General features: G+C 37.4%; 2 protein-coding genes across 4 annotated transcripts in view; both read right to left on the reverse strand.

Moving 5' to 3' along the window:
* Positions 1–20,715, reverse strand: part of LOC138852929 (sorbitol dehydrogenase-like) — a 614,649-nt gene that overhangs the window by 482,009 nt on the left and 111,925 nt on the right. The window lies entirely within an intron of this gene.
* Positions 1–20,715, reverse strand: part of LOC128688114 (mitogen-activated protein kinase 14) — a 214,308-nt gene that overhangs the window by 78,904 nt on the left and 114,689 nt on the right. For 2 of the 3 annotated variants that reach the window (XM_070086605.1, XM_070086604.1), the window contains exons 5-6: positions 19,893–20,055; positions 15,728–15,799 (exon numbers count right to left, since the gene is read on the reverse strand). In XM_070086605.1, the coding sequence (XP_069942706.1) occupies positions 15,728–15,799; positions 19,893–20,055 (235 nt within the window). Of the gene's footprint in view, positions 1–3,776; positions 3,857–15,727; positions 15,800–19,892; positions 20,056–20,715 lie in introns of all 3 variants that reach the window. The other variant, XM_070086606.1, reaches the window with a different exon arrangement.

Consider the following 20,715-nt stretch of genomic DNA (forward strand, 5'->3'; position numbering starts at 1 on the left):
TGTCCAGAGGGCTGAGGAAGGGTTGTTGAGGTGGTTCGGACATGTAGAAAGAATGGAGCGAAACAGAGTGACTTCAAGAGTGTATCAGTCTGTAGTGGAAGGAAGGCGGGGTAGGGGTCGGCCTAGGAAAGGTTGGAGGGAGGGGGTAAAGGAGGTTTCGTGTGCGAGGGGCTTGGACTTCCAGCAGGCATGCGTGAGCGTGTTTGATAGGAGTGAATGGAGACAAATGGTTTTTAATACTTGACGTGCTGTTGGAGTGTGAGCAAAGTAACATTTATGAAGGGGTTCAGGGAAACTGGCAGGCCGGACTTGAGTCCTGGAGATGGGAAATACAGTGCCTGCACTCTGAAGGAGGGGTGTTAATGTTGCAGTTTAAAAACTGTAGTGTAAAGCACCCTTCTGGCAAGACAGTGATGGAGTGAATGATGGTGAAAGTTTTTCTTTTTCTGCCTTGGTGGGAATCGGCCAGTGTGATAATAATAATAAAAAAAATACATTACCTTGCTCACACTTGGCAGGACAAGCTGTAAAAATCATTAGTATCCACTCTGATGTAATACACTCACATAATTCACAAATAACCTGCACTTAGGAGAGGAACTTTGTGATGACATATGGTTGCTAGATGCTTAGGCCTCTAGTACTCAAAACATCCTTTATTCTAACCCTTAAAATTCTTCCTGGGACAACCCCTACCCCTCCTTCCTTCCACCTCAAAGATTAAAATGTCCCCTTGGTTATCAGATATTGACTCACGAAATCGTAATGACACGATTGCAAACAAACCATACCATGGGCGGGGTAAGAACCTGCAATCAGAGAGTCTCAAAACTCCAGACCATCGCGTTAATGTGACGGTCTGGAGTTTTGAGACTCCCTGATCATGGGTTCTAACCCCCACCAAAGGTGTGGTTTTTTTTATCAGATATTTTTAAAAATTCAAGCGATGATGGGCTTGGATGACAGCATAAAAGCAAATATATACATGTAGCAAATTATTAGTAGAAACAGGGTCACTGCAGATTAAAAATTCACACAAAGTGAACCACATAAAGCAAGGGAAACCTGTACAAAAAAGTATACTGGTATGTGCAAATATACAAAAAGTACCTGTATGTGCAAAAAAAAATAATAATATAATAATAATTCAATTTGCATTAATTATCCTCCAAAAGCACAAAATAATCAAACTAGGCATTTTTTTTATTGGGTTAGTGTAACTGGTTTAATTAACATTAATACCATAATACTACGAAAGATTCTGGTCTGTTCTAATACAAGTACTGTACAATAGTTCAGTAATAAAATTCAAGGTATGTACCAAAGTCCTACACTATACAGCTTACTTAATACAATATTAAAATCTATAAGCACTGGTACCTATATACTTGTGTAAATTCACACAGTGGTTTCAGAAGCCCAACAGTAGAAGCAACCAGAATTATAAAATAAAGAAGCCTTATCTAAGTTTTTCATATTTCTTTTCATTCAGATTTGCTCATTTTTCTGACTTCTCACTTTCTCATTCACCCATCCATTCAAAAACAAACAAACAAACACACACACACACACACACACACACACACACACACACACACACACACACACACACACACACACACACACACACACACACACACACACACACACACACACACACACACACACACACACACAAGGAAGTGACCATTTTAATGCACATGTGTAATTACCTATTTGTAACTAGAGGAATCACAGTCATTGTGTAACATCTTTTATGTTTAATTTGTCGGAAGTTTCTAGTCATTGCTCCACAAAGAATAATAGTCACAATACTATGGCTGGAACAATTCACAAATAACAAGCCACACTCTGGAGAGGAAATTAATGACATTTCAGTCCATCTTGGACTGTTATCATGTTACAACTAAGAAAGAATACAAAAGAAGCATTTGGCTTGCTAACATTAACAACACCTGTTTGATCATGTTAAAGATCATAGCCATTCTATACAGTGGTCCTTTCTCAAAACTATCTATTCTTCTTCTAGCCTCACAGATGCTGCCTTGATGAACTGGCCCTTATACTACACAACATTCTAAATAGGACTCTTACCTTCTATTGAGCCTTGCCTTTTTCAAGACACTGTCAGATGCTGTGATCTTCAGAACACTCATGATCTGACATTGGCCTTCTCATCTCTTCAATTGCTAGTTTTATCTATTTTTCTTTAATGATTTTTTTAGCATTTTTCCAAGAGCTTGATTAAACTTTCAAACATATAGAACTCTTGTATAATTTATTCACTTGCATTGAAAAAGTTTTAAATGTTGACTGAAACATAATACAATGGATCCCCAAGTTTCGTGATTAATCAGTTCCAGAGTCTGCCGAAAGTCGGAATTCACGAATGTCGAAACCATTTTCCCCATAAGAAATAATGTAAATCCAATTAATCTGACTTGTTAAAAAAAAAAATCACAATTACCTTTACTGAAGACTCTTGTTGGTGTATGGAAGACGGGAGGAGGGGAGAGGATGGAGAAGTCACTGGACCCCTGTTGCACAAAAAACCTGTCCAGAGAGCTCTTGCAGCTCTACCCTCTACCACCATCATTACCACCCTCTACCCCCATCACTACCACCCTCTACCACCACCACAATCACTACCACCATTCCAACCACTACCACCCTCCACCACCATCACTACCACCCTCCACCACCATCACTACCACCACCTACCACCATCCCAACCACTACCACCCTCTACCACCATCACAACCACTACCAACCTCTACCACCACCACTTTCGTATTTTTCTTCAAACAAACAATGCCACACACTGACTCCTGAATGTTGTGTGGAAGCCTTTGTGTACGCCCGGCTGCTCCTGGCCACATGGAGGTGTTCCATACGACGGATGAATCGCAAGGAAAATCATGAACCGTGAGGCTTTATTTTGACAAAAAAAAGTTGCCGCAAGTCGAAATTCATGAAGCGCGAGGCTCACGAAACTCGGAGGTCCACTGTACTGTTATTTGTGTAATGAAATACAATTTGCACAATACTGTATTAAACATCAAAACAACATATAGAACAAGAATACTATTTTAACTGCCTTTTTCCAGCCTTCAAGATTTTGGGGACATTCTTTGCATTCAATGAGATTTCAGCCTGATCCCTAAACCAGCCAAACAAGAGTTTCCAGAGAACTTTTAAAAATCTATGTGAAGAACTGATAAATACCTTTATATGTTAGGCTCCCCTTATTTACTTAGCATGATAAACTCCAAATAGTGGAACTCATTGCAATGATGACTATCAGTCTATTCTATGATAATCTTTTCTACTTTGTAACAGGGAAAGACAGTTCATGCAGCACTATCTCCAGCCTTTATGATAACAGCACATCTTTTTTAAGATTAACTCATACATACAGTACACTGCTCTTTCTCTCCTTCAACTTTCAATTCGTCTTTCTGGACATATACAGTACTCCTAATTTATGTTACTGAAATACCATCAAAAACATGTTGGTTTATTCATTATCAAAAGCTAAAACAATAATAATTTTCAGTTGTGAATATGAACATATATTTGCTTCAGGTAAATAATGTGTTGTACAACAAACTGCTACACTCATGCGAACCAATAGCGAGTGCCCAGTCATTACATGCTACCATATACACCCATTTTTTAACTAACAGAAGCACAACCAAAGGGTTAGACAACAAGGCATCAACAACAGAGGTGGGGGCAGTGCTGATGGCAGAGGCAGCTGCAGAGGACTAACTTACCGATTCGGAGGTGATGCGGTTGAGATACTCCTGTGGTGGTGTCCCCAACAGCTCCATGATAAGATTAAGTTGCTGGATATCTAAGGTCTCAACTAAGGGTCACAACAACACATGCTAGGACAGACACAGCTCTTACACACTAACATAAACAATCACTCGTACTCAACCAAGCAGGAAAATCAAGCAAAATGGTCAGAATTTTGGAGGTTGGTAAAGGCAAGTTACTAGATAATATATATTCTCTTCTATACAGAATTATATTACCATATACACAATGTTAGTAGCAACTACTGGAATGATTATCATTCATATTTTATGATAAAGGTGCTTTATAAAAGGAAAAAATATATACCTGTATAGTGTATTGTATATACTAAAGCCTGAGACACAGTGTTTATAATAGTTACCATTTAAAAAACCTTACAATTCCTGTATCACAATGGTAAACATAGTAAAGCTAGTAAAAAAATGGTAAAAAAAAAAAAAATATTTTAACATCTTCACTGACTCTGCAACTACTGTTAAAGGACCAGGTAAAATGAAGCATTAGAGCATTTTAAATGTCACTAATAAAAGAAAACCAGGTCATTCTCTGAAAAATACAGTCATTTCTATTTGAAGGTCTGTCAAAAAAAAAAAAAAAAAATCTTAAAGGAATAAAAGCAGGAGGCAGCAAAAGAGGTGACAATTTTGAAAAAGAAAATACTAATTGGTCTAGGGCACATAATGGATCCAGGGCAAATAGTTCCAGGAATATACAATGGGCATATAATGGTTTTAAAGCACATCATAATAGGACCAGGAATTAACAACCATTCTAAAGATGACCATCAATGTGTGAAAAACTGAAAAATTAGTACTCTTGCAGTATAATATCATGCAGAGTCAAGCAAGGGTAATGTGAATTATAGTACAGTAAAATATGCTAAGGAAAGTGATTCCAGTAACATAAAATCCTCTTAATGTGAGTGAGAAATATACAAATAGCCCACAATTCATAGAGGGAAAGTAATGAAAACATTTCAGTCCTACTTTAGACCATTGACAAGTCACACTGAAGCAAAAAGGGAGGATGGCCAGAATATACTGTACACGAATACGTATACATACACGAGGGTGAGAAACCTTCATAAGCTGAAGAATTACATCTGGAAACCTAAAAATATGTTCTGAGGAGACTTTGTATTAATTGAAATTGTGAACAAAGGAACAAAAGTAAAAAGCAGCCTTTAAAAAGTATATTAATCAAAACTTCAGCAAGGTATCAAACACAGTTACATAGTGATACAACATCCAAATGCATTACTTTGTGTGAGTGTCTGGGAAGGCTACCATAGATTAAACTACATATGATGATAAATTTATATATGTATAACTTACAAATTCTTTGAATGGTTTTTCACTGCATTCAATGAGAGTAAGCTTATGTAAAGATGTGGAAAAAAGATACCTGTGCACAGTTCAATGCATTTATTAAAGAAGAGTTTCACAACAAGTAACTTCTTTTGTTCTAAATAAGCTAAGTGCAGCGACACATTTTCCTTAATAAACGTCTCAAACTGTACACACGTGCCTTTTCCCCCATATCTTGTTGGCATCACCATACCATTTACCTCCAATATAAAGTATAACTTCTCCATGGGGATGTGGAACAGAATTCTTCCTCCGTAAGCCATGCGTGTCGTAAGAAGCGACTAAAATGCCGGGAGCAAGGGGCTAGTAACCCCTTCTCCTGTATAAATTACTAAATTTAAAAAGAGAAACTTTTGTTTTTCTTTTTGGGCCACCCTGCCTCAGTGGGATACGGCCGGTTTGTTGAAAAAAAATAAATAAATAAAGTATAACTAGAAATGTGTCTGTGGGATGTAGCTTTTCAGCCAGATTGCGATATAGGCCAGATTACTGACAACAGTTAAGCTACCCAATAGTTTCAAAATCTTTGGATGGATATACACATACAGTATGTGACTGAGATGCAAACCCAGGTGGGGTCTTGTAGCAAGTTATTACCTACCAAATTTCAGAAGCCTCCATTATTTATGGCTTACTGCTCAGAAACAACAAAACTGTACAAACACAAAAAGGGTATGAAGACATGTAAAATCTATTAAACTCCTGTTTATATTACCCATAAGATAAATGATGTAAAATGATGCCTTCCTGAGTATAGTATATCAAATAAAGCATCCTAGGTTCTCTACACATATACTGCTATGTATGAACCATACCCCCGGCCGGGATTGAACCCGCGGTCATAGAGTCTCAAAACTCCAGCCCGTCGCGTTAGCCACTAGACTAGTGGCTAACGTGACGGGCTGGAGTTTTGAGACTCTATGACCGCGGGTTCAATCCCGGCCGGGGGTATGGTTTATTTGCAATCGTGTCATTACGATTTCTTGAGTCATGCTATGTATGATAATTTATGTAACTGTATTTGTGTATACCTGAATAAACTTACTTACTTACTTACTTAATCAATGAAGCACAGGAGGTATAACTGAATATCTTTTAACCCTTTGACTGTTGCAAGCCCCTTTCTGAAACTGTCATTCTATGTCGCAAAATTTTGGGAAAAAAATTATTTTTTCTTAGGAAATGATAGAGAATCTTTTCCCGATGGTAAGGACACCAAAAGTACAAAATTTGGTCAAAAACTCACGGAATTATGCTCCCGCAAAGTTAGCGGTCTTGGCGACATATATGCATCGGCGACTTCACTGACTTTGAGCCCTGTTTTTGGCCAATTCTGTTGTTCCAGTTGACCAAACTCATAGCTATTTCTTTAGAACTCCATTTTTTCTATCAGTTGAGTACAAGAAACTGCTCATTTACCAATTTGAGCTACCCAATAAAGTGGTCAGAAATTGGCAATTTGGCCAATTTCACACAAATTAAAAAAGATGCCAATTTCAAAACAGGTTCCAGAATAAACAATGTAGACATTCTTGGCACTAAAATAACATATCCTCTGTTCATTAGTCATGTCTCTAGGCCCCTCTTATATTACTATTGCTTTCTATTTTGATTTTTTATTCATACAAAAAATACAAAATTTACTGTTATGCAGACTGCTGCATTATTGTAAAAATGGTATAAATAATATCATTGCACTTGTGAAAGAATATTAGACTCCCCAGTTGATGTGTATTGGATGTGTGGTGTGATTTGCTTTCTCCTGAACATTGGTAAAAATCGAACATTTCTGCTACTTTGAGCTCAATTTCAAGGTCGTTTTCATCATGAAACTAATCAAAATCATCTCTATTTCTGTAATATGTTTTCCATTTTATCTCGTGAGACCATGAAAATGAGAATACAACGATAAATACTATATGAAAATACACCTCAAAGTCGGCATTTTAATCCAAAACAACAGTCAGAGTTTTTTTTTTTTCTCATTATGCAGTGTGTGCTGCAGGATTTTTTTATGTGGTGCACACTGACCACACAGACCCATTCTCTCACATGTGGGCCTACCAGCTTTCTCCTGCTTGATTTGAAGCCGCTAGAATTATTGAGTACATGTATATATACGTCCGAAACACTGGCTTGTAAGACGTATATGTACGACCAAAACAGTCAAAGGGTTAAAGCACTATAAACCACATATCAAGTAAATGTTTATAATGCACATGTTAATCCAAGAAGTTTTGGTTTGGAGGGTCACTGGAGCTGTGATGTCAATGCCATTCTGGCAAGATAGTGATTTATGATTAAGTCACAGGAAAGTGTTTTCTTTGTCAGGTCACCCTACCTCAGTAGGAGATGGCTGAAGCATTAAAAAAAAAAAAGAATCATAGATCAAACAAGACATCCATGGCTAAATGATGACCAGTGAAGGCACTTCAAGCATACAACATATCTCAATGAGCATGTCAGTAGTAGAATGACCTTCCTTATAATTTTACAGATGAGGGGACAGGTCAAACCAGTCTCCCATTAACCATACACTTTAACTTAAGATATATTTATCTTGATACATGCTGACTGAAAGAAACATTTTAGCTTACACAGTATTAACACTGTAAAGAAGTCATCTTTACAGATGAAGACTTATGATATACCATACTACTAAGATGTGAACCATAACATATTACCAACACCCAGCTTCCAGGTAGCTGTTTACTGCTGAGCAAACACATGGTGACTGCTGTTCATTTAAGAATAACAGCATCCAAAGGAGTTTTATGGGTAAAAGAGAACCATTATGTGAACAGAAACAGATGCAGTGTCGAGGATGGTGGGAAGAGGGGCAAGGGAACTAAAGCCCACAAAATCCCCTCAGCCCCTACAAATTAAAATAATAATGCTGTTTCAAGACAAACCCCTAGCTCTTCCAACCAGACTGTCACCCCTAAGCCCTTCCTATATAAAACTTTTGGATATATTCCTGAATAGAAAATATGACACATTACTTCACATCTCTAACATGAGAGGTTAGAAGAACATTATACATAACAAATGCTTTTCTATATGTAATGGGATTATGTACTTGGTTCATCACACCAAGAAATCTTGAAGAAACTTATTCACTTCTACCTTAGCATAGATTAGATGGTTAATACACACTCAAACATTAGTAAATCTCAATCTCATTCAGGTGTTAAATGAATATTAATTAATAAATATTTATGCTTTACATAAAATGTGGGATTTATGGTAACATGATCAGTGTGTTCTTACTTACATTACATTTTTGGATGATAATAATGATGAGATTACAGCCTAGACAAAAAAACAAAGATAACACAAGTATTGAAATTCTTTCTACACGACAACATGTTTAGCTTAATATTTTTAACACACTGTACTCTCTCATTATTTAAAGTGGATACAAAGTGGATACAAAATGTATATATTCAAGGATTATGTGGAGTAAAATAAAGATTGGATGTGAAAAGTGGGTTATAGTAAGTGTGTATGCACCTGGAGAAGAAAGAAGTGTAGAGGAGATAGAGAGATTTTGGGAAATGTTGAGTGAATGCATGGGGAGTTTTGAATCAAGTGTGAGAGTAATGGTGGTTGGGGATTTCAATGCTAAAGTGGGTAAAAATGTTATGGAGGGAGTAGTAGGTAAATTTGGGGTGCCAGGGTAAATGTAAATGGGGAGTCTTTAATTGAGCTATGTGTAGAAAGAGATTTGGTAATAAGTAATACATATTTTATGAAAAAGAGGATAAATAAATATACAGTGGACCCCTGCATACCGTACGCATCGCATACCGTTCAATCCGCATACCGCTCGCTTTTATCGCAAAAATTTTGCCTCGCATACCGCCCAAAAACCCGCTCACCGCTCTTCGTCCGAGACGCGTCCAATGTGCGCCCTTAGCCAGCCTCACATGTGCCACCGGTGGCATTGTTTACCAGCCAGCCTCCGCGGTAACATCCAAGCATACAATCGGAACATTTCGTATTATTACAGTGTTTTTGGTGATTTTTTCTGGAAAATAAGTGACCATGGGCCCCAAGAAAGCTTCTAGTGCCAACCCTACAGCAATAAGGGTGAGAATTACTATAGAGATGAAGAAAAAGATCATTGATAAGTATGAAAGTGGAGTGCGTGTCTCCGAGCTGGCCAGGTTGTATAATAAACCCCAATCAACCATCGCTACTATTGGTGGTACAGCTGCTGTTGCTGTTGTACCACCGTCAGCTGCTGCTGCTGCTGTAGTACCGTCTGCTGCTGCTGTAGCATCGTCTGCTGCTGCTGTAGCACTGTCAGCTGCTGCTGCTGCTGCTGTAGCACTGTCAGCTGCTGCTGCTGTTGTACCACCATCAGCTGCTGCTGCTGCTGGTGTAGTACCATCTGCTGCTGCTGTAGTACCGTCTGCTGCTGCTGTAGCATCGTCTGCTGCTGCTGTATCACTGTCAGCTGCTGCTGCTGCTGCTGCTGCTGCTGTAGCACCGTTGTTGGTGTGGCTTATTGAGAATACCAAGAAACAATTAACCCCAGAGGATTTGCCACCCAGGATAACCCAAAAAAGTCAGTGTCATCGAAGACTGTCTAACTTATTTCCATTGGGGTCCTTAATCTTGTCTCCCAGGATGCAACCCGCACCAGTCGACTAACACCCAGGTGAACAGGGAAAAATGCCTGGAACTAGTGCTCATATTGGTGAATTTAAAGCCAGCAAAGGTTGGTTTGAGAGATTTAAGAATCGTAGTGGCATACACAGTGTGATAAGGCCTGTTCTGGAAGAAAATGCCAAACAGGACCTACAGTAGTCAGGAGGAAAAGGCACTCCCAGGACACAGTGTCTCATCAGTCATTGCTGCATCTTCAATAAAGGTAAGTGTCATTTATTCTTCATTTAGTAGAGTAGTACATGCACAATATATATTGTGCATGTACTACTCTACTATTGTGCATGTATCCTTCTCTGTGTGTGTAGGAAAATGTATATTTCATGTGGTAAAAAAAATTTTTTCATACTTTTTGGTGTCTTGCACGGATTAATTTGATTTCCATTATTTCTTATGGGGAAAATTCATTCGCATACCGATCATTTCGCATAACAATCAGCCCTCTTGCACAGATTAAAGTCGCTATGCGGGGGTCCACTGTACAAGGTATGATGTAGCACGTAATGAAACTAGTTTGTTAGATTATGTATTGGTGGATAAAAGGTTGACGGGTAGGCTCCAGGATGTACATGTTGATAGAGGGGCAACTGATATATCGGATCATTATTTAGTTGTAGCTACAGTTAGAGTAAGAGGTAGATGGGAAAAGAGGAAGGTGGCAACAACAAGTAAGAGGCAGGTGAAAGTGTATAAACTAAGGGAGGAGGAAGTTCGGGGGAGATATAAGCGACTGTTGGCAGAAAGGTGGGCTAGTGCAAAGATGAGTAGTGGGGGGGGTTGAAGAGGGTTGGAATAGTTTTAAAAATGCAGTATTAGAATGTGGGGCAGAAGTTTGTGGTTATAGGAGGGTGGGGGCAGGTGGAAAGAGGAGTGATTGGTGGAATGCTGAAGTAAAGGGTGTGATAAAAGAGAAAAAGTTAGCTTATGAGAGGTTTATAAAAGCAGAAGTGTTATAAGAAGAGCAGAGTATATGGAGAGTAAAAGAAAGGTGAAGAGAGTGGTGAGAGAGTGCAAAAGGAGAGCAGATGATAGAGTGGGAGAGGCACTGTCAAGAAATTTTAATGAAAATAAGAAAAATTTTTGGAGTGAGTTAAACAAGTTAAGAAAGTCTAGGGAAAGTATGGATTTGTCAGTTAAAAACAGAGTAGGGGAGTTAGTAGATGGGGAGAGGGAGGTATTAGGTAGATGGCGAGAATATTTTGAGGAACTTTTAAATGTTGAGGAAGAAAGGGAGGCGGTAATTTCATGCACTGGTCAGTGAGGTATACCATCTTTTAGGAGTGAAGAAGAGCAGAATGTAAGTGTGGGGGAGGTACATGAGGCATTACGTAGAATGAAAGGGGGTAAAGCAGCTGGAACTGATGGGATCATGACAGAAATGTTAAAAGCAGGAGGGGATATAGTGTTGGAGTGGTTGGTACTTTTGTTTAATAAATGTATGAAAGAGGGGAAGGTACCTAGGGATTGGCAGAGAGCATGTATAGTCCCTTTATATAAAGGGAAAGGGGACAAAAGAGATTGTAAAAATTATTGAGGAATAAGTTGATTGAGTATACCAGGAAAAGTGTACGGTAGGGTTATAATTGAAAGAATTAGAGGTAAGACAGAATGTAGGATTGCGGATGAGCAAGGAGGTTTCAGAGTGGGTAGGGGATGTGTAGATCAAGTGTTTACATTGAAGCATATATGTGAACAGTATTTAGATAAAGGTAGGGAAGTGTTTATTGCATTTATGGATTTAGAAAAGGCATATGATAGAGTGGATAGGGGAGCAATGTGGCAGATGTTGCAAGTATATGGAATAGGTGGTAAGTTACTAAATGCTGTAAAGAGTTTTTATGAGGATAGTGAGGCTCAGGTTAGGGTGTGTAGAAGAGAGGGAGACTACTTCCCAGTAAAAGTAGGTCTTAGACAGGGATGTGTAATGTCACCATGGTTGTTTAATATATTTATAGATGGGGTTGTAAAAGAAGTAAATGCTAGGGTGTTCGGGAGAGGGGTGGGATTAAATTATGGGGAATCAAATTCAAAATGGGAATTAACACATTTACTTTTTGCTGATGATACTGTGCTTATGGGAGATTCTAAAGCAAAATTGCAAAGGTTAGTGGATGAGTTTGAGAATGTGTGTAAAGGTAGAAAGTTGAAAGTGAACATAGAAAAGAGTAAGGTGATGAGGGTATCAAATGATTTAGATAAAGAAAAATTGGATATCAAACTGGGGAGGAGGAGTATGGAAGAAGTGAATGTTTTCAGATACTTGGGAGTTGACGTGTCGGCGGATGGATTTATGAAGGATGAGATTAATCATAGAATTGATGAGGGAAAAAAGGTGAGTGGTGCATTGAGGTATATGTGGAGTCAAAAAACGTTATCTATGGAGGCAAAGAAGGGAATGTATGAAAGTATAGTAGTACCAACACTCTTATATGGGTGTGAAGCTTGGGTGGTAAATGCAGCAGCAAGGAGACGGTTGGAGGCAGTGGAGATGTCCTGTCTAAGGGCAATGTGTGGTGTAAATATTATGCAGAAAATTCGGAGTGTGGAAATTAGGAAAAGGTGTGGAGTTAATAAAAGTATTAGTTAGAGGGCAGAAGAGGGGTTGTTGAGGTGGTTTGGTCATTTAGAGAGAATGGATCAAAGTAGAATGACATGGAAAGCATATAAATCTATAGGGGAAGGAAGGCGAGGTAGGGGTCGTCCTCGAAAGGGTTGGAGAGAGGGGGTAAAGGAGGTTTTGTGGGCAAGGGGCTTGGACTTCCAGCAAGCGTGCGTGAGCGTGTTAGATAGGAGTGAATGGAGACAAATGGTACTTGGGACCTGACGATCTGTTGGAGTGTGAGCAGGGTAATATTTAGTGAAGGGATTCAGGGAAACCGGTTATTTTCATATAGTCGGACTTGAGTCCTGGAAATGGGAAGTACAATGCCTGCACTTTAAAGGAGGGGTTTGGGATATTGGCAGTTTGGAGGGGTATGTTGTGTATCTTTATACGTATATGCTTCTAAACTGTTGTATTCTGAGCACCTCTGCAAAAACAGTGATTATGTGTGAGTGTGGTGAAAGTGTTGAATGATGATGAAAGCATTTTCTTTTTGGGGATTTTCTTTCTTTTTTGGGTCACCCTGCCTCGGTGGGAGATGGCCGACTTGTTGAAAAAAAAAAAAAAAAAAAAAAGTGGAAGTCAGTGGATGAGGCTAAGCAACAAATAAGTGAATCACTAACCAACACGGGAAGGTCCAGCATCATGCCATCAAGATTTTTATCGAAATGCAATTGATTGCTAATTTCAAAATGCTAATGCTGTGTTAAAAGGCTGTTGGAAAGATAATGCAGCATTGTCTCTAAAAGTCTTGGTTATAAATGTTGCAGAGAGTAACTTTAATATTTAGAAGCATTTAAAGGAATCGTTAAACAATTTAAAAAGTTTATACGGAGAGACAATACTGCAGGAAGAAAAAAAAAAAAAGTTGAAAATCTGAAGACATTTTTAGAGTCACAGATGTCAGAGAGAGTAAAAGTGCTGTGCTACAGTATATTAAGAGAAAAATGTGAATGTTGAAAATATAGAGTGCTAATGGTAAACGTGAACACAAAGCATGAACTAAAGACTAAAAAAGTACAGTTCAGAATATGAATAACAAGGGTAGAGTAATGTACTACTTTGAAGAAATTAAAAAAAAAAAAACCACACAATTTCCCCACAGAAATATAGGTATGACCATTTTGAATTTTTGGATATTAACCCTTAAACTGTCCAAACATAGATCAACGTTCACATGCGTACCACTCTGAATATTTTGGGACAAAAAAAACAATTGTTTTTTTTTAAATGAAGAGTGCATTTTACTCGGCATCCCCGAATTTTGTCATACTGTGCACAATGAGTGCACTGACTCATTCTCTCATGTCTAGGCAACTCAGGTTTATCGTGCCAAGGATGAAAGCATGTAAAATAAAATGTAGATCTACGATTGGAGTGCTACGCACGTGAACGTTGATCCATGTTTGAACAGTGTAAGGGTTAAAGTAATCTCAAATACAGAGTGAGAGACTGTGTGTGTGTAAAATTATGTATTTGTATATACATAAACCCTCTTAAATTCATCTACCAACCTTTGCAACTATTCAGAATCTCCCAAAAGTACCGTGCCATCAACAAAAAGCAACTGTCAACTCCCACTTTGTATTCGATTCATCTTTTATTCCCACACCTCTCCCCGATACCCTAGCATTCACTTCTTTTACAACCCCATCTCTAAATATGTTAAACAACAATGGCAACATCACACATCCATATTTAAGGCCTACATTTACTGGAAAAAAATCTCCCTCTCTCCTACATACCCTAACCTGTGCCTCACTATCCTCTTAACTATATTAAGTAACCTCACACCTATTCCATATGCTTGCAACATCTGCTACATTGCTTCCTTATTTGTGTTTTTAGCTGTTTCCTTCAATAAATGTCTTAATTTTGTAAACCAATATGTCATATAACCACAATCTGTTGGTGCTGTATTAACATAACTGTACTTGTAGAATTAAATACTTTGCAATTCTATATCATCTTTGTACTAAAGTGAGTGACCTCTCAGCTGACTTTGCCACAGACATATTTAACAGGATTATTCAAATGCTGTGACCTCACCTGTGCACTCTATGTATTAATTTAAAATTTTTAATTTTAACGAAGCATGGAGTCCCATATTATTAGTGGCACTGCTTCAATTCTGTAACAAAAGAAGACTGTTTCTTACATTTATCTGGTGATGTTTGTATTTACTGGTGACTGATGCTTTGCATCAAAGCATTAGAAAAGTTCTTGGAAATCACTTTCTTTTCAAAAATTCCAAGAAACAAGACATATGTAGGGTGTCATGATATTATCCATGAGTTGCAATCACATATTACACACATACAATATAATACATATTACATCTGAGCTCAACCCTGAGGTTCATGACTTGCAAATTGCCAAATACCATTACACTGCCTTGCTTACAATACATATTAAATCATATTATATATTAGATGACTTACTTATACTACATCAGACTCCTAGTAGTAATGCAAAATGCTTGTCCAGTACTCTCTCAGTACAGGAAATACTAGGGTCTTGAACATATGTCCTTTATTTTTTTCAACAAGGTACAGTGTTAAGTTCCATACTGTATCTGTAAATTCATCATCTGTAAGCTTCTTGTTGAACACATCCATTGTGGATATAGAGGGAATACAGTAATGCAAGGCCAAATTTAATTAGATATTACCCACGAATGGAATCAGAACATAGATGACCAATTAAGAAATGCAAACATGTAGACATAATGCACAAAATACTACTCTAAGTTTTGATGATGTGTCAAGCCCACAAAGGGCTTCATATTTCACAGGTGGTAATCATTTTCATGTTTGTTTGGCCATACTCCCCTTTATTCACTATACCAAACTCATAATAAATTAATGTTAGCTTTTGAACCATCATAATATACTGGTAATAATCATATACTATACAAGCCAAAAGAAAATTACAAAAAATTCTATAATAGACCTCAATGTTCACATGCTAGCAGCTTGACAGTTTTGTATGTAATAATGAAAAAAAAAAAAAAAAAAATAGTGGAAAAAACACTTACCAAATGAGGAAAAAAAGACAACACTTACTGGGGTATCAAAATGAGGAAAATCACTTGTCAAAAGGAGGGACAAGTTCAAACAATCTTATGCAGTTTAAGTTTACATTTCAATGACTACTGTACCAGATATTTGAGGCAAAAGGTGGACTTCCTGGGTTTAATAAATAAATGGAAGCAACCAATTGAAAAAAGTACAAATGAATCATAGAAAAAGGAAAAGGATACGGTCAGCACCAGGAAACAATGTTCTCCCTGTTAGGAGCTCTGCCATTATGCATCCCACCGACCATATGTCAACTGAAATATATAAAATACAGTACTGTACTTAACTGATACTTAGAGTAACATTTAGTAATCTATTATTTGTCAGTTTCTCATAATGTTTATTCCTCCAAATTCAGAGGCTTCCATATGCACTGATTTCAATTATTTAACATTTTTGCTGATGAGCAATCATTAAAGTGTTTCTGGCTCAGTGACTTTCCGACATCCTAACCTATCTTTATTTATGGTATTATTTCTTATGAACATCAATATTATCAGGTTATGTATGATATAGTATACGTATAACAAGATACGGTCTCCTAAACACAAAATAAATCATGACCTGAAAGAAAATCTGTTGCTCAGTTACGTCTGTATTTGAAATAATGGCTGTAAACCGACAAATGCCGGTAGAATGACACTTGTAACAAAGAAACTTTTATTTAAATAACATTTCACTCCCAGATGGTTGTATCAAATATACATGACAGTTTCCAGGGGGTGAAACCTTGTACAAATAAAAGGATCATTGGTATATACTTGTCTTTCAACCTCTTTTGCATTATTCACATTTTCTACTTTCATGGGACCTTTTGGAATGTAACACCTTGGAAATATGGAGGGACAACTATACTGGTATTTTATTAAATTGGTAAAATATAACTGCAGTTTTTGATGATAATAAAATTTACTACCCTAAGTTGCTTTAGAATAAATTGTGATTAAATGTACAGTGGTTCCCTGCGTTACAATGTGCAAAGTTATTATAATTCTGATTTACGATTTACCCTTATACAGGAATTTAGTTTTGAGTTGCAATATAAAATTTGAGATACAATATGCGTAGGATGGTTGGCGCACATGGGTGGTGGAGGGTGGAGGTGGCTTAGTAGCCAATCAGTAATGAAAATGAATGTCTCTATGGCAGCATGGCAGTCAAAAGCAGTGTTTGTCAAACAGTTTATTATTTCCTCTTCAATTTGAAGTTGCCATGCGTGTTACCCACACAAACTTTGAATGATTTACCCTTCGTAAATGCATTTGCTAACTAATTACATCATCATTGTGTTATCAAGTCATCATGGCCTCTAAAGTGTGCAGTAAACAGGCAGTTTTTCTGAAGATCAGGCAAAAAATTGTGAAAAAACATGATGAAGTAATTAAAATTAGTGCACTGGTGCTTGAATATGGCTTTCCACAATCAACCATCTCTACTATTATCAGGCAAAAAGAAATTATAAAGAACATTAAAGTGGCTGATGAAATTCGGTTATTTATTCACTGGAAAGAAGTAAAAAGAATCATAAGAAAGCAGGCAAACACTGAAAAAATTGAACTTATTTCCTGTTTTTTTGAAAATAATTTTTTTTTTTTTTTTTCAACAAGTTGGTCGTCTCCCACCGAGGCAGGGTGACCCAAAAAAGAAAGAAAATCCCCAAAAAGAAAATACTTTCATCATCATTCAACACTTTCACCACACTCACACATTATCACTGCTTTTGCAGAGGTGCCCAGAATACAACAGTTTAGAAGCATATACGTATAAAGATACACAACATATCCCTCCAAATTGCCAATATCCCAAACCACTCCTTTAAAGTGCAGGCATTGTACTTCCCATTTCCAGGACTCAAGTCCGACTATATGAAAATAACCGGTTTCCCTGAATCCCTTCACTAAATATTACCCTGCTCACACTCCAACAGATCGTCAGGTCCCAAGTATCATTCGTCTCCATTCACTCCTATCTAACACGCTCATGCACGCTTGCTGGAAGTCCAAGCCCCTCGCCCACAAAACCTCCTTTACCCCCTCTTTCCAACCCTTTCGAGGACGACCCCTACCCCTCTTTCCTTCCCCTATAGATTTATATGCTTTCCATGTCATTCTACTTTGATCCATTCTCTCTAAATGACCAAACCACCTCAACAACCCCTCTTCTGCCCTCTGACTAATGCTTTTGTTAACTCCACACCTTCTCCTAATTTCCACACTCTGAATTTTCTGCATAATATTTACACCACACATTGCCCTTAGACAGGACATCTCCACTGCTTCCAACCGTCTCCTCGCTGCTGCATTTACCACCCAAGCTTCACATCCATATAAGAGTGTTGGTACTACTATACTTTCATACATTCCCTTCTTTGCCTCCATAGACAACGTTTTTTGACTCCACATATACCTCAACGCACCACTCACCTTTCTTCCCTCATCAATTCTATGATTAACCTCATCCTTCATAAATCCATCCGCCGACACGTCAACTCCCAAGTATCTGAAAACATTCACTTCTTCCATACTCCTCCTCCCCAATTTGATATCCAATTTTTCTTTATCTAAATCATTTGATACTCTCATCACCTTACTCTTTTCTATGTTCACTTTCAACTTTCTACCTTTACACACATTCTCAAACTCATCCACTAACCTTTGCAATTTTTCTTTAGAATCTCCCATAAGCACAGTATCATCAGCAAAAAGTAACTGTGTCAATTCCCATTTTGAATTTGATTCCCCATAATTTAATCCCACCCCTCTCCCGAACACCCTAGCATTTACTTCTTTTACAACCCCATCTATAAATATATTAAACAACCATGGTGACATTACACATCCCTGTCTAAGACCTACTTTTACCGGGAAGTATTCTCCCTCTCTTCTACACACCCTAACCTGAGCTTCACTATCCTCATAAAAGCTCTTTACAGCATTTAGTAACTTACCACCTATTCCATAAACTTGCAACATCTGCCACATTGCTCCTCTATCCACTCTATCATATGCCTTTTCTAAATCCATAAATGCAATAAAAACTTCCCTACCTTTATCTAAATACTGTTCACATATATGCTTCAATGTAAACACTTGATCTACACATCCCCTACCCACTCTGAAGCCTCCTTGCTCATCCGCAATTCTACATTCTGTCTTACCTCTAATTCTTTCAATTATAACCCTACCGTATACTTTTCCTGGTATACTCAGTAAACTTATTCCTCTATAATTTTTACAATCTCTTTTATCCCCTTTCCCTTTATATAAAGGGACTATACATGCTCTCTGCCAATCCCTAGGTACCTTCCCCTCTTTCATACACTTATTAAACAAAAGTACCAACCACTCCAACACTATTTCCCCCCCTGCTTTTAACATTTCTGTCCTGATCCCATCAGTTCCAGCTGCTTTACCCCCTTTCATTCTACGTAATGCCTCACGTACCTCCACCACACTTACATTCTGCTCTTCTTCACTCCTAAAAGATGGTATACCTCCCTGGCCAGTGCATGAAATTACCACCTCCCTTTCTTCCTCAACATTTAGAAGTTCCTCAAAATATTCTCGCCATCTACCTAATACCTCCCTCTCCCCATCTACTAACTCCCCTACTCTGTTTTTAACGGACAAATCCATACTTTCCCTAGGCTTTCTTAACTTATTTAACTCACTCCAAAAATAATAAAAATAATAAAAATAATAAAAAAAATAATAAATAATAAATAATAAAAATAATAAATAATAAAAATAATAAATAATAAAAATAATAAAATAATGTTTTATTTTATTTAAAGAACTTCAGAAGAAAGTAACAGAAACAAAACTCTAGACTGTCTTTTCAAGACAGTGGTTGGAAGGAACTTCTCCTTCCAACCAGTAACCACCTCTCCACCCTCCTCCCCACCAACTCTTCAAGTCCAAGGTACAATAAAAGTTGCACTTCTGGGGTTCTGGAACAAATTGCCATAAAACCATTGTACGTATTTTGGGGTTTGAGTTATATAGTTTTGAGGTATGATACATCTTCTGGAACAGATTAATTCTCAAGGGACCACTGGATTGTATATCTTGCCAATATATCAAATTTTTAAAAATCACTAAAGTCTGCAACAGTGTATAAACATATATGAATAAACACGGTATGTGTCTATCATAACATCATTATTAATGCAACATTCAAGAATCTGTTTAAATATGGCACAAATTAGAATACAATACAATACAGAACGCTGCAACACAAATACTGCATACAGTAATGCAATGTTAAGGAGATGGACATATAATAAGCAAACCTCTTATAACTGAACAATATACAATGATTATATATGCCACTTCAGTGTACAAGTACCTGTCTGATTGTAGTGCATCCAGTTAAGCATAATCTCCGGCGCTCTATACCACCTAGTCGCTACGTAACCCGTCATCTCAGATTCTGTGGGTCTTGCCAAACCAAAGTCTAATATTTTCAATTCACAATCCTCGTTTACTGCTATGTTGCTTGGCTTCAAATCCTGGAAAGGATAATCAATACTGCAATTAACATAGTGCAAGATTTATTTATTTATTTATGTATTATTAATTTGGACATGATACATAGATGTACAAAGAAATACAGTTGTTAAGTGTAACATGCCAAAAGCCCCTTGTGTGCAGAGCATTATGGGCAGGCTTAAAATTAACTTAAGATTAACTAAGTAATGATATATTCAGTGGTAAAAATTATAGTAAACAAATAACAATTAAGCACAAATGAGTATTTCAAAGATAGGTCATATGGTCATTTACTGCAATGCTGTGCATTCAGTAGAATGGAATATTCTGTTAGGTAATGTAATTAAAAAAAAAAAGTTTGATAGGGTCACAGGTTAAACATTTATGAGATACAATTATTCAGTATTTATTTAGTTGTGGGTGAGTAAGTGATTTTTAAGAAGAGACTTGAATTTATAAACAGACAGTGCTTCTTTTATATTCACAGGTAATGAATTCCAGATTTTTGGGCCTTTTATGTGCATTGAGTTTTTGCATAGTGTGAGATGGACACAAGGAACTTCAAAGAGTGATCTGTGCCTTGTGTTATGGTCATGTGTTCTGTTGAGGTTGGTAAGGAGACGTTTGAGGGAAGGGTTTATATCCGAGTTAAGTATTCCATGTATGTAGTAGGTACAATA

This window comes from Cherax quadricarinatus, chromosome 19 (assembly GCF_038502225.1).
Source record: "Cherax quadricarinatus isolate ZL_2023a chromosome 19, ASM3850222v1, whole genome shotgun sequence".
Lineage (NCBI taxonomy): Eukaryota > Metazoa > Arthropoda > Malacostraca > Decapoda > Parastacidae > Cherax > Cherax quadricarinatus.